This window comes from Pecten maximus, chromosome 18 (genome assembly GCF_902652985.1).
Source record: "Pecten maximus chromosome 18, xPecMax1.1, whole genome shotgun sequence".
NCBI classification, from domain to species: Eukaryota; Metazoa; Mollusca; class Bivalvia; order Pectinida; family Pectinidae; genus Pecten; species Pecten maximus.
Window position 1 is genome coordinate 25782566 of NC_047032.1, and position 28000 is coordinate 25810565.

General features: G+C 38.5%; 1 protein-coding gene across 1 annotated transcript in view; it reads right to left on the reverse strand.

Annotated features, from left to right (window-relative positions):
* Positions 1-28000, reverse strand: part of LOC117316397 (protein kinase C-binding protein 1-like) — a 67331-nt gene that overhangs the window by 18570 nt on the left and 20761 nt on the right. Inside the window, 18 exon segments of the mRNA XM_033870942.1 lie at positions 1810-1977; positions 2481-2672; positions 4373-4705; positions 5532-5656; positions 6852-6936; positions 8395-8466; positions 9685-9865; positions 10866-11732; positions 11734-12801; positions 13761-13883; positions 16633-16688; positions 19051-19110; positions 19420-19500; positions 21837-21892; positions 23276-23363; positions 24622-24714; positions 26562-26675; positions 27418-27561. Coding sequence (XP_033726833.1) covers positions 1810-1977; positions 2481-2672; positions 4373-4705; positions 5532-5656; positions 6852-6936; positions 8395-8466; positions 9685-9865; positions 10866-11732; positions 11734-12801; positions 13761-13883; positions 16633-16688; positions 19051-19110; positions 19420-19500; positions 21837-21892; positions 23276-23363; positions 24622-24714; positions 26562-26675; positions 27418-27561 — 3906 coding nt within the window.

Below are 28000 nucleotides of genomic sequence, written 5' to 3' on the forward strand. Positions count from 1 at the left end.
AAAACTAAAGCAAAGCTTTTCATGATGATGACGATGGTGGTAACCTGGAAACATATGTTACTGATCACGAGGCCTGTGACTGCCTTGACAAATTAAAATCATTTGTACAAAACCAAAATGACTTTAATGATCGTATTTTCAAAAGTCTGACAGACAGAAATGTTTGTAAGCAAAGTCAGATCTGATCGAGTTCAACAGACACTTATCAGGGTTTTTTGTTTCTCATCTACGACAAAACGTGAGTAGTTCGATCTGACATTAGGCCTAAATGATAAAACCTGAATACCCCATACACATATACAATTTACAATATATATAAATTAACATGCAGCTTTGGTTTTTTTTGGAGTGTAAAAAAATGTGCCATGAAACCATGTATGGTGTGGCACATTAGAAATACGACCCCATATAATAAAGTATTTGAGCGGTCCCTAGAAATTCCTGATAACCAGGTTGGACTGTAGATGTATACATAGGCGCACTGTGATAACTATCTACCCTAGTCAATGAAGTGGTGTGTTTAATCATATAGAGTTGTTTATTAGTCATCAGTCCAAGCTATTTTCCCCAAGTGGATGGGTCCGAACCCCTCGAGGGGAAATATTTTGACTGTTGAATGATATTAAAGGCATGAAACAACTGTTATGTTACCGGAATAACCCCAAATAATCCGATATAGGCCATTTCAAATGACTTTTGTCTAATTGTCTAAAATGTCTAATTCATTGAGGGGAACAACAATAGTTCATATCATTTTCATACAATTTTGATAAAAATAAAATACAAGTAAAGGAATCTATTACTCATACTCAGTCTATGGCTAATATACAGAAACATCCCGTTCTTGGTTTCACCTTGAACAAGATTTTGTTACAAGATATCACCCCGTGACTGAGATTTATACTAGAATCTTTCACCCTCTTGGGAACAAGACGGAGGATTTCATCCCGAGAGGGGAGATTCTTAAATTCATAAACACAAGACTTGCCAATCTTTTGAGAACTGAAGTGTCTTACCCCGAGGGTTTAGATTTCCCTGTCTCACTTCCGTGGGGGTAAAGTATTATTTTTATCTTACCCTGTCTACTCTCTTATATTATGTATCTAATATGGACGTTACATCAATGCAAGACAATGTCATTGTATTGTTGCTGTGACGTCATTTGATTGTTGATCACATGCAAAGACAATATGTAGCTTGTCCCAACCCTAGGGTGAGATAAGAACATCCAACATAGGTAAATTGTGGATACCCTTGTCCAGGGTTACATAATTGTGGATACCCTTGTCCAGGGTAACATAATTGTGTATACCCTTGTCCAGGGTAACATAATTGTGGATACCTTTGTCCAGGGTAACATAATTGTGTATACCCTTGTCCAGGGTAACATAATTGTGGATACCCATGTCCAGGGTAACATAATTGTGGATACCCTTGTCCAGGGTAACATAATTGTGTATACCTTTGTCCAGGGTAACATAATTGTGGATACCCTTGTCCAGGGTAACATAATTGTGGATACCCTTGTCCAGGGTAACATAATTGTGTATACCCTTGTCAAGGGTAACATAATTGTGTATACCCTTGTCAAGGGTAACATAATTGTGTATACCCTTGTCCAGGGTAACATAATTGTGTATACCCTTGTCCAGGGTAACATAATTGTGGATACCCTTGTACAGGGTAACATAATTGTGGATAGCCTTGTCCAGGGTAACATAATTGTGGATACCCTTGTCCAGGGTAACAGAAAATCTATCTCAAACATGTACAGTAAAGACTTGTATATCAACGAATAATATGACAAACCTTTCCGAGTGCAGCGATTCGGTCAGCCAGACGTATTCGCGGGACCTGGAATACCTTGGCGGCCTTGTTTACAGACATCCCACCTGTCATTACTGCATTGTACGCCTCACTCATACTCTGCTCCGACCATCCGTGACAATTTGTTTTCTTCTTCTGCATCATTTGTTCCTGCTAAACAGTAGGTGGAGGAACTTACATGTATTTTCCTGAAGACGAATCGGTTAATAAAACTTTGTCTCAGGTGACCTAATAAAACTTTGTCTACATTAGACTAAAACAATTTGGTTAGAAAAGAATTCTATAAGATTAGCTCATAGGAAAAAACATGAAATAACACTTTTTGAGTTTAAATTAACACAGGAAACTTTTGACTTCTCAGAGGTGTACATCATTAACTTAAGTATAATAAAATATACAATGTGGCTTACCGGGGTACATACATTCAGTTAATGTTAGAATTATAAAAATGTTGTTCGAATGAATCATATCTGATCGGTTTTATTCGTGAACAAATATTCAATCTATTTCAACCTGTTTATCATCATATAAGTCTGTAAGATCAGCTAAGATCAGCTCAAAGTAAAATATGAAATAACAGCAAACATTGGTCTGAAATTTTACATTGCTGTCTTTCATAAAATAGATAACATATTTAAAAGATTAATACACACCTGGTTAAGTGGAGAGGGTGCCCCGGGGGAGGGGACAATGGATGTGAACTGAAGTCCTCCCTGGGTTACTTGTATAGCCCCTGGAGGAGGAGCTTGGTGCTGCGGAGGAGGCGGACACATGTACGAGGTGACGTCCTGGCGTACAGGCTGAATACTGGTCTGTTCCCACTGCTGAGGGTGGGGCCTCTCCATCTACACATGTCGAAGAGAATCATGTTAACCTAACAGTTAGGCATCTTAGGTATCCCAGCTCAGTCACACTACTGAGGGTGGGGACTCTCCATCTACACATGTCAGAGGGAATAATGTTAACCCCAACAGTTTGGGATCTTAACCCCAGCTCAGTCACACTGCTGAGGGCGGTGCCTATCTACACATGTCGGAGGGAATAATGTTAACCCTAACAGTTAGGGATCTTAACCCCAGCTCGGTCACTACAGTAGCTTATCAGTAAACATGATCAATGGAAGTATCTCATGTCTCATGTCAACTGTAACTCTGATACTTCAATAACAAACATTGTATAATTCCTCACACTTTGGTACCCAACACTTCTCATCTTACTATAATTAGTATACAAAATGTAGTGACAGATTTTCAAAAATTTGAATTTGTTTTAAAAGCATATCCAACATTTGTGTACTTCCAAATTAAGCACTTAAATTATGAATTTTGTCAAAATATTTTGAGGAGTTTCCTTCTATGCCATTATCTGTAATTCTCTATTCTGACACTCTATGTACCTCCCTTTTCTTTGACACAAGAAAGGAACCACTTGTCTCAAGTATTTGATATATGGATAAAACTATTTATAGATCTTGCCAGCAGTGTGCTTCAAAATCCACCAACCATACCATATTTACCAGCAGTTAGCCAACCTATATCCATTACATTACGTGTAAGAATAAAAACACTCACAAATGTTAAGGTTGGTATTCTGTGTCGTACTTGGTTAGCAGCCTACATATGTCAATTGGGGCAAAAATGTGCATTTATCATGTTTCATCATCTTGTAAAAAGTCCATGGCCATGTCACCCCACCCCCACCCCTACGTACTTTGAGACAGAGACCCCACCCCTAGTTTGAGACAGAGACCCCACCCCCACCCCTACTTTGAGACAGAGACCCCACCCCTACTTTGAAACAGAGACCCCACCCCCACCCCTACTTTGAGACAGAGACCCCACCCCCACCCCTACTTTGAGACAGAGACCCCACCCCCATCCCTACTTTGAGACAGAGACCCCACCCTAACCCTACTTTGAGACAGAGACCCCACCCCTACTTTGAGACAGAGACCCCACCCCACCCCTACTTTGAGACAGAGACCCCACCCTACCCCTACTTTGAGACAGAGACCCCACCCCCACCCCTACTTTGAGACAGAGACCCCACCCCTACTTTGAAACAGAGACCCCACCCCCACCCCTACTTTGAGACAGAGACCCCACCCCCACCCCTACTTTGAGACAGAGACCCCACCCCCATCCCTACTTTGAGACAGAGACCCCACCCTAACCCTACTTTGAGACAGAGACCCCACCCCTACTTTGAGACAGAGACCCCACCCCACCCCTACTTTGAGACAGAGACCCACCCTACCCCTACTTTGAGACAGAGACCCCACCCCCACCCCTACTTTGAGACAGAGACCCCACCCCCACCCCTACTTTGAGACAGAGACCCCACCCCACCCCTACTTTGAGACAGAGACCCCACCCCACCCCTACTTTGAGACAGAGACCCCACCCCACCCCTACTTTGAGACAGAGACCCCACCCCACCCCTACCTAGAGACCCCACCCCCACCCCTACTATGAGACAGAATTTAAGGGTTGGCTCCATGGACTTATTCCAGGAAATCAAAATCTAGCCAATCAAATATACCCACCTCTACATCAATGGGGCTCTCTCCGCTACCCAACACCGGAGTCATTTGTTTTGACACAGAAGACACGGCCATATTTCCAGTCACGGACTTTGAACCAGACGTCTCCATAACCTTGTCTGGATCTTGTACACTGGTATTGATACCTGACGAAGGCGCTGCAGCTGATTGGCTATCCTTATCACTTAACTCCTTTTCATTAGCTGAAGCCTGTGCTTGTTGTGTCTGCATACACGTGGGCATGTGTTTTGGCCAGTGGGCCTGTTGACAGGGATAGTCACAGTAACTTGTATTCCAGCAGCAGTAGAATATGGCTTCCTTACCACAGCTGGCACACTGAAATGTTGTACTCATCATTACACACTTTTCTCTTGTCATATTACATCACTATACTTCTGGTAAAACGTACACATGGCAAACACTCGTTATTCTTGTGTGTTAAAAATACTGACAGTAAATAATATTCTACTAGACATACATTTATTTTAGTTGTAATCATATCAAAGTATTATTCACAATAGCATGTTTGCACAAAATGAGGTTTATGTATATTTTCTTCAACAGCAAGCACTGCACATGCATTAATATAAGAGTGCGCCAAAATAGGTATGTAACAAGCACTGTTCCGGAAGCTCAATCATCTTGCATACCATCGGCTATCCAGCGGAAGAGAGGAGGAAATCACAACCCCCACAACTAGAACGATCGGCATTGGCTCTACTACCAGAATCCTTTATTTATTTTAAAACAATTGCAAAACAAGTTACTGTATATATAAAATTAAATAAATTACTCTTGTTAGCTCAGATGAAAAAAACATCAGAAGGAATGTACAATAGTACCCCGAAAAATCCCATCTGGTCGACTAGGTGACTCCATACCATTTCATGTCCATTGGGGCAATGAAACCCCTGTCACCTAGGTAAACCCATACCATTTCACGTCCGATCGAGGAATGGAACCCCTGTCACCTAGGTGAACCCATACCATTTCACGTCCGATCAGGGAAAGGAACCCCTGTTGCCTAGGTGAAAGGTAAGTGCATTACCACTGTGCCAGCCGACCACCCATAAGTTAATATTAATGGTATTGGCTGATTAGTAATACCACAAATACATATCATGAACAAGTTAAATGTATAAAGGCTGTATAGATATCTTACCCATTGTTTTCTCTTGGTCTCGTTAATAGCTTTTTCCTTCTCTTTGCTATTCATACTGTTCATCTCCGCCACAATCCGTTGCTTCTCTGCCTCCCAGCAAGACTTCATCTCGGCCATGGTCAGTTCTGTTTGTTAAATCAAATTTTTTTTTTTCAATATTTTTACCCTGGACAGGTGTATCTATATTTCTATTCTTGACAGGTGTATCTATATTTGTAATCTGGACAGGTGTATCTATATTTTTACTCTAGACAGGTGTATTTATATTTGTAATCTGGACAGGTGTATCTATATTTCTACTCTGGACAGGTGTATCTATATTTCTACTCTGGACAGGTGTATCTATATTTTTACTCTGGACAGGTGTATTTATATTTGTAATCTGGACAGGTGTATCTATATTTCTATTCTGGACAGGTGTATCTATATTTCTACTCTGGACAGGTGTATCTATATTTCTACTCTGGACAGGTGTATCTATATTTCTACTCTGGACAGGTGTATCTATATTTCTACTCTGGACAGGTGTATCTATATTTCTACTCTGGACAGGTGTATCTATATTTCTACTCTGGACAGGTGTATCTATATTTCTTCTCTGGACAGGTGTATCTATAGTTCTACTCTGGACATGAGTACACATATTTCATGTGTGTGATTTCCTTGACTTCTCATCCTTGGCATAAGATAGAAGATTCACATTATACCAATTATATGACATCATGTCAGCAATGCAATAAAATCATATCAACAAATCAATTACATCATCATTCCATTCTTCGAGGAATCTCAGAATTGCATAACATAATTTCTTTAAAGTCTCTTGGGAATGGGATCTGAACTCTCAGATGAAGATTTTTAATTAGCCAACACTCAGCATGGCTCTTGTTTGACAACTAAAGAATCTTGTCCCTGGTATTGTGATGTCTGGATCGTACTTCCAACAAGGTAGGAGTCTTAAGGCAGCTAAAACACCGGTATTTTATGTATACCAAAAGAAAACCTCTTAACGGTAAGCTTCAAAGATAAATATCATTTGATTATTTTAGGGATGTTAGAATTGTTAAAAAGAGCTTACACTCTGCAGTTGTAACATTATCTACACCATTTTGTTTGGTTCAGATCGAGGCAGCCATTTTGTCCTACCATGGTGGAAAGTTAGTCATACTTACCACCTTTGCTATTCATGTTGTATACCCAGACCTCCTGGAACCCAGACACTGACAGTGATTATATTATAAGATATTGGTACCCTTCAGACCCCTCTACAGATATACAACACAAAATTTCAGCTAGGTGAATTAGAGGTCTAAGACTTACGGAAGTTGTGTTTGAGTTCCAAAATCTGTTGATGTTGCTCCCATCTTATCTTCTGTATCTCTGCCTGCAGATCTTTTGTCACATTCTGTGGAACACAATGACATTGTTATACCCCAGTAATAGTGTCCAGGAGTTTAAGTGACACATTGTCAGTGTGGGAAACCTAACGTAACCAACAGTTGTTTCAGAAAATCAGGTCCCTACCTGTACACATGTATAACAAGGTCATTCCCTTCAGATTTGAACATAAAACATATGTTTCATACAGACAACATGGAGAATCAGTATATAATATTATATATATACAAGTGTGTATCATCGTGACTGTACCTTTTTATAACTTTGAAACCGGTCAGAGCTATTGATTGTGCAAATGTTAACTGATCAAACTGAAAATGTTACCGGGTATGTTGATCCATTCCGTTTGATTACTTATACAAGATTGGTCAAAATCTAAATTAATGTAATTTTGTTCATTGACAAATCAGCGACCTTCGTGTGATTTTCATTAAACATTTTCATCCATGATGTCTAGTACAATTTGATACTGTGGTGTGATTGTGACGTCATACCTTGGGTACAGAACTGTGGTGTGATTGTGATGTCATACCTTGGGTACAGAACTGTGGTGTGATTGTGATGTCATACCTTGGGTACAGAACTGTGGTGTGATTGTGATGTCATACCTTGGGTACAGAACTGTGGTGTGATTGTGATGTCATACCTTGGGTACAGAACTGTGGTGTGATTGTGATGTCATACCTTGGGTACAGAACTGTGGTGTGATTGTGATGTCATACCTTGGGTACAGAACTGTGGTGTGATTGTGATGTCATACCTTGGGTACAGAACTGTGGTGTTATTGTGATGTCATACCTTGGGTACAGAACTGTGGTGTGATTGTGATGTCATACCTTGGGTACAGAACTGTGGTGTGATTGTGATGTCATACCTTGGGTACAGAACTGTGGTGTGATTGTGATGTCATACCTTGGGTACAGAACTGTGGTGTGATTGTGACGTCATACCTTGGGTAGAGAACTGTGGTGTGATTGTGATGTCATACCTTGGGTACAGAACTGTGGTGTGATTGTCATACCTTGGGTGTAGAACTGTGGTGTTATGTGATGTCATACCTTGGGTACAGAACTGTTGTGTGATTGTGATGATACAAACCTTGGGTACAGAACTGTGGTGTTATTGTGATGTCATACCTTGGGTACAGAACTGTGGTGTGATTGTCAAACCTTGGGTACAGAACTGTGGTGTTATTGTGATGTCATACCTTGGGTACAGAACTGTTATGTGATGTCATACCTTGGGTACAGAACTGTGGTGTGATTGTCATACCTTGGGTGTAGAACTGTGGTGTTATGTGATGTCATACCTTGGGTACAGAGCTGTGGTGTGATTGTGATGATACAAACCTTGGGTACAGAACTGTGGTGTGATTGTGATGTCATACCTTGGGTACAGAACTGTGGTGTGATTGTGATGTCATACCTTGGGTACAGAACTGTAGTGTTATTGTGATGATACAAACCTTGGGTTGAAGTTCTTGAGAAATGAATTCACTACACATCATCTCAAAGGTTCCCTGTATAGACCCCATCAGCTGAAAATATAAAAGCAAATATCATGAATTTGATGAATATTATCATGAATTTTAATTTTATTAATCATGATAAAGGATAAATTATGTGTATTCCAGATGACCACTTTCTCACTTCACTAGACATATACAAAAAAGTTATTTTTTTCATGACTGTTTACATGACTACGAAAAAAAATAAATTTATTGCTATTTTTTGATTAAAACAAAAGCATATCACTGGTATCCAAACAGCAAAAAATAATTAAGTTCACAAAAAGTAGTTGTCACGGTTTTAGAAGCAAATTGCAAATATATATATATATATATATATATAAAATAACAAAAAACAGACTTTGCCGCAAGGCCTTTCTGCCCTCTCGGGCTTCTTCACCTGAAGAAGCATGAGAGGGCAGAAAGGCCTTGCGGCAAAGTTTGTTTTTTGTTATTTTTTATACATTCACCTTCGCAAGGACAGATTTCAATTTCTTATATACATATGCCCCTGCAAAAATGACCAAAATAATATAAGTATGTAAGAAAGCAGTACTTTGAATTAAGATAGATTCAATATTTACCATCACACGAAATGATTACCAGTACACCACAAAGGTTTTCAAAAGATTCTGTTTCATGTACATGTATTAACAATTGGGAAATAGAGAAATAGAGAAATCGGAAACAAATACATGTATATTGAAAGATAAGTTTATGGGGATAATTCAAATCCATACCACAATATCTGTGAGATGTACCTGTTTTTATTTAAAACTTGGTCTAAAAACCATAAAAAGTTGAGACGTAGAGTAAAACCCTTTATATTATACAATACAATACAGTTATGTTCAATGTCGGTGTGTCGTTTACTAGAAATAATCTAGAGATGTATATGAGATTGTTATGAAACCAGGATATATCTGAACTTGAATTATGATAGAATTTAAATATCAAGGATGAGAAAATAATCACAAAAGGTGATCAATTTGACATACCAAGAAATCCAATATACAGTCTACCCTCGCTATATCGCCACATTTCGTCCACACCAGTTATGGCAGTATAACGAGGGTGGCGATAGGATTGAATTATGGAAATTACAACCATGAAATGGTATAAGAGATTCCATTACCAATGTAACCAGATAATCTCGCCGTCACACAAAAAAAAGTACATAAGTATTTAAAAATTGTTTTATTATCATTATGTAATTGGATTAAATACATAAAATAATCAGAGATTTACCTTCTTTGTAAACTTTGAGATGATTTCAGAGTGAGCTGGAACAACAGAATTCTCTATCAGATCGGATTCTGTATCCATGGACTTCTCCAAGCTGGAGTTAGGAGATTTCATGGTCTGCTCCACAGCATTCTGGAAGAACTCTGCGGAAGGGACATGCTTACTGACCATGGCAGGCGATTTCCTGATAACCAACCAATAATAACTATGTAAGTATCATATAATACAGGTAATATAATAATATCTATAATTACACTCACAGGTAATATAATAATATCTATAATTACACTCACAGGTAATATAAAGTCTATATTTACACTCCCAGGTAATATAATAATATCTATAATTACACTCCCAGGTAATATAAAGTCTATTATTACACTCACACGTAATATAAAGTCTATAATTACACTCACAGGTAATATAAATTCTATATTTACACTCTGGTAATATAAAATCTATAATTACACTCACAGGTAATATAAAACCTATATTTACACTCACAGGTAATATAAAACCTATATTTACACTCACAGGTAATATAAAGTCTATCATTACACTCAGAGGTAATATAAAGTCTATTATTACACTCACAGGTAATATAAAACCTATATTTACACTCACAGGTAATATAAAACCTATATTTACACTCAGGTAATATAAAGTCTATCATTACACTCAGAGGTAATATAAAGTCTATTATTACACTCACAGGTAATATAAAACCTATATTTACACTCACAGGTAATATAAAACCTATATTTACACTCACAGGTAATATAAAACCTATATTTACACTCAGGTAATATAAAGTCTATTATTACACTCAGAGGTAATATAAAATCTATAATTACACTCACAGGCAATATAAAGTACACTCACAGGTAATATAAAATCTAATTACACACTCAGGTTATATAAAATCTATAATTACACACTCAGGTAATATAAATTCTATAATTACATTATAATATCAATTTGACTTATGCTGATCTGTATACATTCAGTTATGCATCAAAAAAATGCATGTATATGATTAAAGTATACAGTTCACAATTACTTTGTAATTACATTTTTTAAACTGAAATGTAACAACCAAAACATGTACTCTGGACACAATGAAAAGCCTTCCCTGGTATTTATATCAACAGTAAAAGACATTGACTTATTGACTGTGTACATACCTGGAATGAGGAGATTTGGCGGTGAAAGGTTTGGCAGAAATGTTTGACAGAGATTTTGAATTGTTTTCATCTGACGAGGATGTCTGTTTCACAATTACCACCTTATTCACTCCTGTTAAATCTATCTGTTTGAATTTATCACTAGTGCTGGGTTTAACAACAGGGGGTGATATTCTCACAGGCGGCTTGGTTGGAGTTAGAGTTAGAGGTTTTGGTGTCCTAATGGACGGATCATCCTCACTAAGATCCATCACTAAATTATCTGTGTCGGAATCTGTCTCCATGACAAGGTTAGATTCCTCATCAACCTCCCCTAAAGGTTCTACTCTAGCTTCATTGGAGACATCTGTGTCTTTCGAATCTGATTGACTTGACTGAGAATTTGCCTCCAGTACAATCAAATTTGAATCATTTTTGTCTAACTGTACATTCTTTTGAGGTGATGATTCCTCTTTTGTATCTTTGTGTATTTCCTCTGAACCTTCCTTGCTCACTACTGAACCAGGATCAACACTTTCATGTTGTTGATCCGTTGAATCCTTGGAATGCTCCCTTCTCTGATCATCACGATCCTTTGAATCCTGGGAATACTCCCTGTTTGGACCCTCTTTCTGCTCAGTTGATCCCTCTGATTTATCCGGAACACTTGATGTCTGATCAACACTATGCCCAGATTCCAAATCTGTCACCTCCTTTTCAGTCTCTGACTTCTCTTCCATTTCTGGCAAATCCTCCACCTTGACATCTAACTTAACGACAGTGGAATCTGATTTTTCACCATTTTCCGTTGAATCATTAGCCGATGACATTGTCACATCAGTAGATGCATCAGTTTCCATGGAAACATTGTTTTTCTTGTTTTCATCACATAAAATCAGCTTTTTCATCATCTGCACTCTGTGTTTCTTCCTCCTCCTCCTCCTCCTCCTCCTCATCGTCATCCACTATCTCATCTGACAACACAGAGTCATCACTCAATCCCAGTTTCTCTTTGCATGACTGAATAGTCTTCTGCAGATTTGCGAGGTAGATTTCCTTCGAGGGCGACACACTACTTTCTTTGTGATGGCCAGAATCTGTGATATCTTCACTGTCATCAGTGTCCATTTTATCAGCGAGACTGGCCGTAGCATTCGTATCAGATTTCTCCTCCAACATTTTATCTACTTTCTGATCTGAGATAACATCTGTACTATCATTTTGCATTTTTTTGTCTTTATCCTCGGAAATAACACTACTGCTTAGGCCATCATTGTCCTGTAGTTTTGATTGAGAGGTGTCAGTTTCGTCATCAAGATTATCTGCGTTCATTTGTTTAATCTTGTCCTGGACTTTGTCAACAATGCTGACCTTGGCCTGAATCTCTGGCTGCTGAATAATAACCTTACGTTCAATATCCCCCTGCTTCACAATGATGGTATTTACTTTGGACGAAGGAAGTTTGACCACTTTTATCAAATTGGTAGGGATCACCATCGGAGGAGAACCTTTTGTTGGAGGAACTGTTGAAATAGGCTGAACATATACACGATTTGTCTGTCCGACACTAGGCTGAACATATACACGATTTGTCTGTCCGACACTAAAGTCCATTTTGTCAGATGTATTTGCCTGCACTTTAGTTTCCGTGCGACTTTGTGTGCCTTCATTAACTGCACGCCGTGTCGTTATCATAGTACTATATTTATTCCGGACAGCATCAGCTGTTTTCAGCATCACTGACTGTTTTTCAACCTTTGTTGGACTACTGTCAGACGAACTTTTGTTTGTATAAACATGTTTGACTGTGTATGATTTTGATTTGGGCGAGAATTTCTGGTTGCGAGTTGCCTGCCGCACCTTCCTGAAAGGCTGCTTCATTTTGTTGTGGAAGTAGACGTGATTTTTATCATATGGCATCCTGAAGCTTGCATATTCAAAGTGTCCAAATTTCTCCCTGCAAATCAAAAAGACATTACGCTGAGATATTTAAAGATGCTACATCACCGACAGGATTAATTATGATTGATTGAAAATAAGAACAGGCCGTTGTATATTTTCAGATACAAAAGTTACATACTTAATGATATTACCAGCCTCCAAAATTATGAGGATCTATTTCTGCTTTTTAAATCTAAGTGGATATTAAATAATTAAGTGCATCCCAAAGTCACTTTTATATCGTGATCTGCCCCTGTATTTTGTATGTGATTTCTGTCATATATATGAGTGTTTATTTTCCTTCCATTTGTTGGCGCTAATTAGATATATTTCTACACCATTAATGCCATTTTATTTGTCAGGTGCAGTGTGTACACTGTCGTCGATGTAGCATTTTTAGCATTTCAAATTATCATTTCTTTGGTACTGATATCATACTTTTAATTATTGACAATCAATTAATAGAATTTTCTGTTAATTATTAAGTTTTGTTTGTAACACATTTTTTCGTTAGAAAATAAATTGTATATCATGATGAGATATCCCGAGCATTCATGAAAACCAAAATTATTTCATATAGTTATATAAAAGAAATTGAGAAAACCGAATATTTTTCATAAATTATGTAAAAAAATAAATATTATCAGAATTGATTGATTACTTCAAGTTAAGTAGGGTTTCAGAATTATCAGAGTTCTAAGTTTTATGTATATTGGTTTTGGCAACTTTCATTGTAAACTATTAACTATTACTGTTTTTTGCAAATGAATATTTGAACGGGAAACTTCAAATTGAAATTGAAATGATTGTAGTATTAGGTGTTTCGTTTTCAGTTCGTGCACTAATAGACTAATTTATAAATCTTGTTCAATCCTTAAATATCTTGATGGAAAATATTTAAATCCTTAAATATCTCGATGGAAAATATTTAAAGTGTTTGAGTTTGTAAATTGTTGTGTAGACGAGAGTTAGTACCTTATCTTCTTGATGTGAATTTCTAATTCTTCCATAGCATTTTCAAAACCTCCTCTTTTGTTTTTGGCAGGTGTTGGGATGTCCTTAGACAGCATGTAGACCTGAGATGTCGGTACCCATGACCTACAATAGAACATGTTAAACTTTCATCTCCTTGAGATGTCGGTACCCATGACCTACAATAGAACATGTTAAACTTTCATCTCCTTGAGATGTCGGTACCCATGACCTACAACAGAACATGTTAAACTTTCATCTCCTTGAGATGTCGGTACCCATGACCTACAATAGAACATGTTAAACTTTCATCCCCTTGAGATGTCGGTACCCATGACCTACAATAGACATGTTAAACTTTCATCCCCTTGAGATGTCGGTACCCATGACCTACAATAGAACATGTTAAACTTTCATCTCCTTGAGATGTCGGTACCCATGACCTACAATAGAACATGTCAAACTTTCATCACCTTGAGATGTCGGTACCCATGACCTACAACAGAACATGTTAAACTTTCATCACCTTGAGATGTCGGTACCCATGACCTACAATAGAACATGTCAAACTTTCATCACCTTGAGATGTCGGTACCCATGACCTACAATAGAACATGTCAAACTTTCATCTCCTTGAGATGTCGGTACCCATGACCTACAATAGAACATGTTAAACTTTCATCTCCTTGAGATGTCGGTACCCATGACCTACAATAGAACATGTTAAACTTTCATCTCCTTGAGATGTCGGTACCCACGACCTACAATAGAACCTGTTAAACTTTCATCACCTTGAGATGTCGGTACCCACGACCTACAATAGAACATGTTAAACTTTCATCACCTTGAGATGTCGGTACCCATGACCTACAATAGAACATGTTAAACTTTCATCTCCTTGAGATGTCGGTACCCATGACCTACAATAGAACATGTTAAACTTTCATCTCCTTGAGATGTCGGTACCCATGACCTACAATAGAACATGTTAAACTTTCATCTCCTTGAGATGTCGGTACCCATGACCTACAACAGAACATGTTAAACTTTCATCTCCTTGAGATCTGGGTACCCATGACCTACAACAGAACATGTTAAACTTTCATCTCCTTGAGATGTCGGTACCCATGACCTACAATAGAACATGTGAAACTTTCATCTCCTTGAGATGTCGGTACCCATGACCTACTATAGAACATGTCAAACTTTCGTCTCCTTGAGATGTCGGTACCCATGACCTACAATAGAACATGTCAAACTTTCATCTCCTTGAGATGTCGGTACCCATGACCTACAATAGAACATGTTAAACTTTCATCTCCTTGAGATGTCGGTACCCATGACCTACAATATAACATGTTAAACTTTCATCCCCTTGAGATGTCGGTACCCATGACCTACAACAGAACATGTTAAACTTTCATCTCCTTGAGATGTCGGTACCCATGACCTACAATAGAACAGGTTAAACTTTCATCTCCTTGAGATGTCGGTACCCATGACCTACAATGGAACATGTTAAACTTTCATCTCCTTGAGATGTTGGTACCCATGACCTACAACAGAACATGTTAAACTTTCATCTCCTTGAGATGTCGGTACCCATGACCTACAATGGAACATGTTAAACTTTCATCTCCTTGAGATGTCGGTACCCATGACCTACAATAGACATGTTAAACTTTCATCTCCTTGAGATGTCGGTACCCATGACCTACAATGGAACATGTTAAACTTTCATCTCCTTGAGATGTCGGTACCCATGACCTACAATAGAACATGTTAAACTTTCATCTCCTTGAGATGTCGGTACCCATGACCTACAATAGACATGTTAAACTTTCATCTCCTTGAGATGTCGGTACCCATGACCTACAATAGAACATGTTAAACTTTCATCTCCTTGAGATGTCGGTACCCATGACCTACAATAGAACATGTTAAACTTTCATCTCCTTGAGATGTCGGTACCCATGACCTACAATAGAACATGTTAAACTTCCATCTCCTTGAGATGTCGGTACCCATGACCTACAATAGAACATGTTAAACTTTCATCTCCTTGAGATGTCGGTACCCATGACCTACAATAGAACATGTTAAACTTTCATCTCCTTGAGATGTCGGTACCCATGACCTACAACAGAACATGTTAAACTTTCATCTCCTTGAGATGTCGGTACCCATGACCTACAATAGAACATGTTAAACTTTCATCTCCTTGAGATGTCGGTACCCATGACCTACAACAGAACATGTTAAACTTTCATCTCCTTGAGATGTCGGTACCCATGACCTACAATAGAACATGTTAAACTTTCATCTCCTTGAGATGTCGGTACCCATGACCTGAAACAGAACATGTTAAACTTTCATCTCCTTGAGATGTGGGTACCCATGACCTACAATAGAACATGTTAAACTTTCATCTCCTTGAGATGTCGGTACCCATGACCTACAATAGAACATGTTAAACTTTCATCTCCTTGAGATGTCGGTACCCATGACCTACAATAGAACATGTTAAACTTTCATCTCCTTGAGATGTCGGTACCCATGACCTACAACAGAACATGTTAAACTTTCATCTCCTTGAGATGTCGGTACCATGACCTACAATAGAACATGTTAAACTTTCATCTCCTTGAGATGTCGGTACCCATGACCTACAACAGAACATGTTAAACTTTCATCTCCTTGAGATGTCGGTACCCATGACCTACAATAGAACATGTTAAACTTTCATCTCCTTGAGATGTCGGTACCCATGACCTACAATAGAACATGTTAAACTTTCATCTCCTAACTCCTGGTACATATTTCACCTGAATAATCATTATAGTCACTCAATATCAAACAAAGATCCAAAGTTTACCTGTCGTGGGCTCCAAAGAATCGAACATCCACCTGGTCATCTTCCTCCCTTAGTGCCTGAATAAAAGATAACACAATTAATGATGAGTACAGGATGTATGACATGGTTTTAAGCTTTCAATTTATTTTGTGGGTACAAACTTTCATTGTTAGTTCATTTAACAATATTCATTGTACATGTATCTATATTTGTTTTTCCATAGAAACCACAAAAATAATGAATGTTTATACACAATAAAATATTCATTTAATTATACATTATTACCTAGGGTAACTGATCGAAGATTTTAAAAGTTTATTTTCAAATTGGTCACTTATCCCGAGTGTAAGCTAACCTTTACATCTAGTGTATCCTTTATCCCGAGTGTAAGCTAACCTTTACACCTAGTGTATCCTTTATCCCGAGTGTAAGCTAACCTTACATCTAGTGTATCCTTTATCCCGAGTGTAAGCTAACCTTTACACCTAGTGTATCCTTTATCCCGAGTGTAAGCTAACCGTTACACCTAGTGTATCCTTTATCCCGAGTGTAAGCTAACCTTTACACCTAGTGTATCCTTTATCCCGAGTGTAAGCTAACCTTTACACCTAGTGTATCCTTTATCCCGAGTGTAAGCTAACCTTTACATCTAGTGTATCCTTTATCCCGAGTGTAAGCTAACCTTTACACCTAGTGTATCCTTTATCCCGAGTGTAAGCTAACCTTTACACCTAGTGTATCCTTTATCCCGAGTGTAAGCTAACCTTTACACCTAGTGTATCCTTTATCCCGAGTGTAAGCTAACCTTTACACCTAGTGTATCCTTTATCCCGAGTGTAAGCTAACCTTTACATCTAGTGTATCCTTTATCCCGAGTGTAAGCTAACCTTTACACCTAGTGTATCCTTTATCCCGAGTGTAAGCTAACCTTTACACCTAGTGTATCCTTTATCCCGAGTGTAAGCTAACCTTTACACCTAGTGTATCCTTTATCCCGAGTGTAAGCTAACCTTTACATCTAGTGTATCCTTTATCCCGAGTGTAAGCTAACCTTTACACCTAGTGTATCCTTTATCCCGAGTGTAAGCTTACCTTTACATCTAGTGTATCCTTTATCCCGAGTGTAAGCTAACCTTTACACCTAGTGTATCCTTTATCCCGAGTGTAAGCTAACCTTTACACCTAGTGTATCCTTTATCCCGAGTGTAAGCTAACCTTTACACCTAGTGTATCCTTTATCCCGAGTGTAAGCTAACCTTTACACCTAGTGTATCCTTTATCCCGAGTGTAAGTTAACCTTTACACCTAGTGTATCCTTTATCCCGAGTGTAAGCTAACCTTTACACCTAGTGTATCCTTTATCCCGAGTGTAAGCTAACCTTTACACCTAGTGTATCCTTTATCCCGAGTGTAAGCTAACCTTTACACCTAGTGTATCCTTTATCCCGAGTGTAAGCTAACCTTTACACCTAGTGTATCCTTTATCCCGAGTGTAAGCTAACCTTTACACCTAGTGTATCCTTTATCCCGAGTGTAAGCTAACCTTTACACCTAGTGTATCCTTTATCCCGAGTGTAAGTTAACCTTTACACCTAGTGTATCCTTTATCCCGAGTGTAAGCTAACCTTTACACCTAGTGTATCCTTTATCCCGAGTGTAAGCTAACCTTTACACCTAGTGTATCCTTTATCCCGAGTGTAAGCCAGGAAAGTCAAATTGGGCCATAAATGTAAAACAGCAAGGGATGGGTATATACCTAATGATTTAATAAATTTGATATTTTTTGGTTATAACAGATACCAGGTACAAGGGCTGATTGATAAGTTGTGAGCCTCAAATTGAAGGATTTGAATTCATCTGAACATATTGTATTATTTTTCAACATAATCCCCTTCAGTATCTAAACAATTTTGCCAGCGGTGTTTAAGGGCCTCAATGCCACTTTTATAGAACTCCTTTTCTTGGCTGATCAGAACGTCATCCACTGCATGATAGGATTAGGGTTAGGGTGCCTGAAATAGCTGTTTTCAGTTTTGAAAATAGATGAATGTCTGATGGAGCGAGATCAGATAAATAATATAAGGTGGATGATCAATCAATTTAAAGCCACAATCATGAATGGCAGTCATGGCAATGACAGACTCTTTCACTCTAACCCTGAAAAATTTTGTCCATTTTGCAAAAGCCCCTTGTCTTGTTTACTTTCGAGTGCTACCTCGTCAATATAAACTAACCAAATGAGACCAGTCCTTTGGGTACATGGCCCTATATAGTCAGAAATTAGTAGGACTTAAAACGAACATCCTTGAGTACCTCCTTCAATATGAGGCTCACAACTTATCGATCAGTCCTCATAATTTATAAAAGAACATATTAGATATGTGATATGAGCCGGTGTTGCTATTAAAACCTGCCAGGTCTAAGTCTTAGTGATCCTACCTTTGCAGGCCAGAATGGGTATCCCTTCAGTTTGGCCCAGACAAGTGTGTGAGGCGTTCTCTACATAAACAGATCAACACAATATATTAATGTCAGTTCCACATTTTCATTAACAGTTAAAATATGTTAGTATTGAATTTACAAGTGATGATTTGTTTTGTGTGTTTTGACAGCACAAATGTTAACCATTGATTAAAATCTCTCAAACTTATTATTCATTTATTCAAAAAAATAATCAAAATTCCATATTAATGCACTTTCAAATTGGAAGAATGCATGCTCCAAGATTTAGTCTTCTTCCTATCGCACAGAATTTATTTACAATACATATTGAGTTTCTGTGCTACGAGCTTAATAAGAAATACTTACACATGTCTCACTAAACCATTCATCATTCTTACGAACACAAGAGTTCCAATAGCAGTCTGGACATAACTCTATCTCGTTCATCTACAGAGGAAAACACATCTTAAATATCATCTACTTCAGTAATTAGATAAATTATATTTTTCTTCACAAGTAATCAATAGTTCCTGTTTTCTAAACTGATGCCATCAACAGTAAGGATTATTTCATGTCTGAATCTCTGTGTAGTAACTGGTGGCTAGCTCAATACTATCTACAGCGATAAAGGTAATGAGTAATGCCAAAGGACAACACCTCAACAGGGGAGGATGGTCTGAGAACTCAGCTACCTCAACAGGGGAGGACGGTCTGAGAACTCAGCTACCTCAACAGGAGAGGACAGTCTGAGAACTCGGCTACCTCAACAGGAGAGGACAGTCTGTGAACTCAGCTACCTCAACAGGGGAGGACAGTCTGAGAACTCAGCTACCTCAACAGGAGAGGACAGTCTGAGAATTCGGCTACCTCAACAGGGGAGGACAGTCTGAGAACTCAGCTACCTCAACAGAAGAGGATGGTCTGAGAACTCAGCTTCCTCAACAGGGGAGGACAGTCTGTGAACTCAGCTACCTCAACAGGAGAGGACGGTCTGAGAACTCAGCTACCTCAACAGGAGAGGACGGTCTGAGAACTCAGATACCTCAACAGGAGAGGACGGTCTGAGAACTGAGAACTCAGATACCTCAACAGGAGAGGACGGTCTGAGAACTCAGCTAACTCAACAGGAGAGTACAGTCTGAGAACTCAGCTACCTCAACAGGAGATGACAGTCTGTGAACTCATCGATCAGCTACCTCAACAGGGGAGGACGGTCTGAGAACTCGGCTACCTCAACAGGGGAGGATGGTCTGAGAACTCGGCTACCTCAACAGGAGAGGACGGTCTGAGAACTCAGCTACCTCAACAGGGGAGGATGGTCTGAGAACTCGGCTACCTCAACAGGAGAGGACAGTCTGAGAACTCACCTACCTCAACAGGGGAGGACGGTCTGAGAACTCAGCTACCTCAACAGGAGAGGACGGTCTGAGAACTCAGATACCTCAACAGGAGAGGACGGTCTGAGAACTCAGATACCTCAACAGGAGAGGACGGTCTGAGAACTCAGATACCTCAACAGGAGAGGATGGTCTGTGAACTCAGCTACCTCAACAGGGGAGGATGGTCTGAGAACTCAGCTACCTCAACAGGAGAGGACGGTCTGAGAACTCAGCTACCTCAACAGGAGATGACAGTCTGAGAACTCAGCTACCTCAACAGGGGAGGACAGTCTGAGAACTCAGCTACCTCAACAGGAGATGACAGTCTGTGAACTCGGCTACCTCAACAGGGGAGGATGGTCTGAGAACTCAGCTACCTCAACAGGGGAGGGCAGTCTGAGAACTCGGCTACCTCAACAGGAGAGGATGGTCTGAGAACTCGGCTACCTCAACAGGGGAGGATGGTCTGAGAACTCGGCTACCTCAACAGGAGAGGACAGTCTGAGAACTCACCTACCTCAACAGGGGAGGACGGTCTGAGAACTCAGCTACCTCAACAGGAGAGGATGGTCTGAGAACTCAGCTACCTCAACAGGAGAGGACAGTCTGAGAACTCAGCTACCTCAACAGAAGAGGACGGTCTGAGAACTCGGCTACCTCAACAGGAGAGGACACTCTGAGAACTCCGCTACCTCAACAGGGGAGGACGGTCTGAGAACTCAGCTGCCTCAACAGGAGAGGACAGTCTGAGAACTCAGCTTCCCAAGAAACACAACCTGCCCAAGATTGGATTGTACGAAATAAAATAGTCTGCAAAAGATTTTATGAACAGAAGGCAGTGCAAATGGGTTCTTCCAAAAGACATGTTTGCAATGATATTGAAGATGTAACATCCCGGACAAAGAGAACTTTATTCTTGGTAGGTAACTTTTGGTCAGACAGGTGATCATTTTAGGACACTGGTATTATGATTCTTATTTGTTGAGGTAATTAGCAGGATATATCTCTGTACTGTTGGGTACCATTTTATTTATTTTTATGACAAGAAGTGTGAAAACTGTCGGAAAGAACATAGCGTGTAAACAGGAAATACATGAAGAACCAGTCTCAGACAATACATACCGTGTAAACAGGAAATACATGAAGTACCGGTCTCAGACAATACATACCGAGTAAACAGGAAATACATGAAGTACCGGTCTCAGACAATACATACCGTGTAAACAGGAAATACATGAAGTACCGGTCTCAGACAATACATACCGAGTAAACAGGAAATACATGAAGTACCGGTCTCAGACAATACATACCGTGTAAACAGGAAATACATGAAGTACCGGTCTCAGACAATACATACCGTGTAAACAGGAAATACATGAAGTACCGGTCTCAGACAATACATACCTCATGCTTACAGATCTTGATTATCATCTTGGCGCTACTCGTCAGTTTATGATGGGCTACACAAATAAAACACATATTATATACACATTTTGTACATATAGAATCTTAAATGGGTTTTCATTCCATATGAGATTTATGAAATGAGTCTTAGAAGTTTTGATTTCTGCAAGCCATGGCAAATAAAAATAAGAACTTCAAGGCAATTTTCTTAAATGATAAATCTCATATGAAATGAAAACAATTTTACCTAAAGACACCTTCTATTACGTAAATCAAAAAAATTACATTTTGACAGGTTTTTAGGTCAAATGTGGGAGACATGATCAAACAGAGCCAGCCATTTTTGTTTTGTCATTCACAATTCATAACATCATGTCATTGTCCATAATAGGATTTTACAACTGATTATTAACTGTCAATGATAAATGATCCAGGTATATTACACTGGTGACATTAGTAAAAATACTATACACTGAATTCACTGGATAACAGGCCGATTATGTCATAAAATGATATGAAATATTCAGTCTTTTGCTTGAGGCTAGCTATAGACAAAAAGAAAATGTGTCCACATCTAATTCATGATTTTAAAACTACCTGAATAATTCTATGTATTAGATGCAAAGAGTGAATACAAAACAAAATATTGAGAAGCATTTGCTGCAGTCAGTATATTCTACTACTACCTACAGTTAACGGCTATGGATGCACCAGGTATGTCCTGATACGTAGACGATTAACTACACTACACACTTGAACTTATCAGGCATTGGCTCTTGGGGATTTTTTCATTTACTGGCAGAGGAAATTCTGTCATCGAATTGAGGAGAAACATATGGTTCTTTTTCCACTTGAGATATAAGATTATGTTTAAAATACAGAGCTATTTGTATCTTAGGTATCAGTCTTTCCTTCCTATTGACAAAAATAGAAATATGAAAATGAAAAAAATCATTTTAAACATAATCTTATATCTCATCTCTGTCGAATAGTCCCACTCAAATCTATCTAGGTAAAAGTTAACCATATTATACAGGATCTATCAGGGCCCAGTTGTTCAAAACATAATTAAAACTTAAGCACTTGATCAGTGAAAATCTCATTTCTCTTTTACTTCCAAACCTGAGTGTGTATATTCCTTTAAGTAAGCAGGTAGGAAGAGACTACAGGGGGGGATTGATTGATAAAATTTTGACAAGTAAGTTTTACCAGAAATGACTTTAGCAGGATTTTAAAATTGTTACTAAACTGTGATAAGCTTAATCACCTTCAGAACAACAGGATTCAGATGGAGTTGACCAATGTTAAAAAGTTAAGATTAAGGAATTAAGGTGTCTGACAGGATCAACAAAACAGAAGAACTCAGATAAGGGGAGATAACTGTCACAAAGTCAGATAGTATAAGTAACTGATAGTATAAGTAATGAATTCAATCTTACTGCCGTTGAAGATGATGCAGTTGTGAAGGATCCATTTGGCATCAGCCAAGAAGGCCTCTGTACAGCCATACATTTTCTTCTTAATGTTCTGTAAAAGAGAGCATTACTACACATATGTTTTATTAAGAGACAAATAAATTGGGAAATCTACATGATTATCAAAGTTTTATTTATTCATTTAACAGATTTTACGCGCACCTATTACAGCCTAACAGCCCTTCAGCTGACGAGATTATCACAGTCGAGGGTGGCCTTTTTGTACAGCCATGAAATTTGCAAATAAAATTCCCTCTGAACTGCAATTGACATGAGTGGGCTTATTACCAGGCATGGGCTTAATATTAAAACAATTAAATCTGTTTGTTTACCAGTAATGATATAACTTTGCTTTCTTCATAATGATTTGACTCCTTTACACAGCACTGTATCAAGACATCAATTCTGTTTACAACCTTTAAACTATTTCTGTACTTTGTGTTCTTTACACATTCCGTACTGGAAGTAGTTATTAGGCTTCAGAAGTTAAACAAAATGGCAGACTACATAAACATGCATTTTTGGTACGTTGTTATCTTATAAGGAATCACAAAAAAATAGTGTTATAATCTAGTGCTGTTGAGGAATATTTAACCTACATTACAGCTCGATGTCCCATTGTACACTATACAGCTACCCAGACAGTACTATTCAAAGTGAAGGCGCAGCAAGCTGTCATATTGTTTACAACCTAGGCATAAAATATCACATATTTACTTATGATTTTGAAGTCTTTAACACCTTTCATATGTCATTGTATTGAATAACTGAATGTGTCAAATGCTGTTTTCAGCAAATCAACATTTAAATAATGTCAGCATAGCCTGTAGACTACAGCCAACAAAGAGGAAGAGGGAGCTTAATATTCTTTCGTCTATAGTTGACAATTGGGAAGATGGAGGAAATTTTTCTGTTGGCTTTAGTTAACAATAGTATGGAAAGAGTTAAACAACATAGGACGCATATACAGAGAGAGTCATTGTCAGGGTCAACTTCACCTCACTTCCAATTTTACCAATTTCTTGGAATTTCTATGGGTAGAGAGTGCGAGTGTTCAAATTTAAGCTGAAAATTTTAAGAATAAATTTATAGTTGCAAACAATGTTTTGACAAATGACACGATAATAAATAAGGAAGCTGTTTGTAATTAATAAATTCTAATGATAATTTATGTCTTTTGGGATCCAAGATCTGGAATCTCCCTCCCATCTAAGGAGGGTTGGCAAGAATATTATGGGTTTTTCCATACATTAAAATCTTAATATTTTGAATATTTGAAAATCAGTGTAAACAATGAAATGATATTTTACCCTTTCTAACTGGCCGAGATCCATAGCATTGTAGATATAGTCAGTGTAATAGGGAACAGCACTTAGGTCAACTGGCTTCATAAACGGGTCACTCTACAAAACAGATGACATCATCAATTTTTGTATATAGCACATAGGTCAACTGGCTTCATAAACAGGTCACTTTACAAAACAGATGACATCATCATTACATGAGGTCCAAACTTGGGTTCATCAAATTCCAAGACTTTTCTAGGACAGTGATCACTCTTGGGTGAATTTAAGATATTTCATAAAGAATAGTACAAAATCATATACTAGTCGCTGTGAACTTCAGAAGTTTCCACAGCATACTCTAGACTGATATCATGCTCCCACAAAACTTACCCCTTGGTGTGTCATCCTTTCCAGTGCATATTTTAGAAGTGTAAACAGCATATCTACACTGATATCACGCTCCCACACAACTTACCCCTTGGTGTGTCATCCTTTCCAGTGTGTACTTTAGAAGTGTACACAGCATATCTACACTGATATCACGCTCCCACACAACTTACCCCTTGGTGTGTCATCCTTTCCAGTGCGTACTTTAGAAGTGTACACAGCATATCTACACTGATATCACGCTCCCACAAAACTTACCCCTTGGTGTGTCATCCTTTCCAGTGCGTACTTTAGAAGTGTACACAGCATATCTACACTGATATCACGCTCCCACAAAACTTACCCCTTGGTGTTTCATCCTTTCCAGTGCGTACTTTAGAAGTGTACACAGCATATCTACACTGATATCACGCTCCCACAAAACTTACCCCTTGGTGTGTCATCCTTTCCAGTGCGTACTTTAGAAGTGTACACAGCATATCTACACTGATATCACGCTCCCACACAACTTACCCCTTGGTGTGTCATCCTTTCCAGTGCGTACTTCAGAAGTGTACACAGCATATCTACACTGATATCACGCTCCCACACAACTTACCCCTTGGTGTGTCATCCTTTCCAGTGCGTACTTTAGAAGTGTACACAGCATATCTACACTGATATCACGCTCCCACACAACTTACCCCTTGGTGTGTCATCCTTTCCAGTGCGTACTTCAGAAGTGTACACAGCATATCTACACTGATATCACGCTCCCACACAACTTACCCCTTGGTGTGTCATCCTTTCCAGTGCGTACTTTAGAAGTGTACACAGCATATCTACACTGATATCACGCTCCCACAAAACTTACCCCTTGGTGTGTCATCCTTTCCAGTGCGTACTTTAGAAGTGTACACAGCATATCTACACTGATATCACGCTCCCACACAACTTACCCCTTGGTGTGTCATCCTTTCCAGTGCGTACTTTAGAAGTGTACACAGCATATTCAACATGATATCAGGCCCACACAACTTACCTTGGTTGTGTCTCCTTTCATGCGTACTTCAGAAGTGTACACAGCATATCACCTGTATCACGCTCCAACACAACTTACCTTGGTGTGCATCCTTTCCAGTGCCTACTTCAAAGGTACACAGCATCATACAACTGAGATCAGCTCCCCAAACTTACCCTTGTGTGTATCCTTCCAGTTCTGTACGTTCAAAATGTACACACATATTACAATGATTAACGCTCCCACACACTTAAACCATTGATGTGTCATCCTTTCCAGTGCTACTTCAGAAGTGTACAGCATACCTACACTGATATCACGCCACACAATTACCTTGGTGTGTCATCTTTCAGGGCATACTTTAGAAGTGTACACAGATATCTACAACTGATTCACGCTCCCCCAACTTACCCCTTTGTTCAATCCTTTCCATGCTAATCTAATGAAGTGTTACATCGCATATTACTGATATCCGTCCCACAAAAACTTACCCCCTTGGTGTGTCATCCTTTCCAGTGCGTACTTTAGAAGTGTACACAGCATATCTACACTGATATCACGCTCCCACACAACTTACCCCTTGGTGTGTCATCCTTTCCAGTGCGTACTTTAGAAGTGTACATAGAGTGTCTATGCTGATCATAGACATGGCCTTTGAACGTGTATCAATGCATTCTGCTCTCATGATCTTCTGCAAATAAAAACAAGGAGTGATGTCGAACATTATGACTAAGGAGACCAGATCAATTCATCATAAGCTCATTTAGTATATTTTTTTCGCCACCAAACGTTATAAATAAAATCCTCTGTACGTCTACCAATCACAAATTTGGTTTAGAAGTTTTCCAGTTCTTGTCAAGCGCTCTCATACAGATGAGAGACTAAATGGGTTTTTTTGCATTTAAGTTCTTTACAGGTCAAAAATTAAAAAGTTCAAGGTTGATTAAAGGTCAAATTGGAAAAATTGAAAATTATTTCTTTTTTCACAAAGTTTTCTCATGAAAATATAGGGGGGGGGGGAAATTGTGTCCATCAAAGCAGGGGCAGGGGTATACATGTTTAATAAACATCCCCCCCCCCCCCTCCCAATTCTGTTAATGAAGTTGAATTGTATTTTGAATACATTATGTCAGTTCCGAAATGATTCATTCTCTGTTCAGTTTTCACAGACATCCCTTCCACCTGGTGGAAAGAAAAGAGATTGTCAGAACCAGCAACCCCTGTTCAAGTATTTACAATCCTTGTTAATACTTTTTTTTACTTCAATGGTGGTTGTGTGGGTGTGTGGGTGGATTATTTGTGAGAGGTACCAGCTGCCTTTTTGTTGTAAAATACAGTATATTCGTAGATTCCAACATCAGGTGATAGACTGTCAAAAAAACTCCATAACTGAAACAGAACGAATTCGCCCAATGGAAAAGTGTTTCACATACCTCACACTCAGGACACACCCAGTCCTTGGGAAGCTTAAGGCCGAGATTGAGACACTTTGTGTGGTAGACGCGGGGACAAAGCTCACAGCAAATCACTGTTCCCTCCTTGTGACAGAGCCAACAGAAGTAGTCATTTCTATTGTCCTACAAACATAAAACAGAATACTGACATGAAAATATATCTATAACTCAAACACAAACCAGAATACCGACATGAAAATAAATCTATAACTCAAACATAAAACAGAATACTGACATGAAAATATATCTATAACTCAAACACAAAACAGAATACTGACATGAAAATAAATCTATAACTCAAAACAGAATACTGACATGAAAATAAATCTATAACTCAAAAAAATATTGCATGAAATATTCTATAATCAAACTAAAACCAAATACTGACTGAAAAAAAATTTTAAACTCAAAAAAGAATACTGCTGAAAAAAATCTATAACTCAAACAGATACTGACATTGAAAAAATCTATAATAAAACATATATCATAAACATCAACAAATTAAATCGATCTATGAAGATTTCTTACTCAAAAACAAACGTTTTTGATAAATAATTTATAA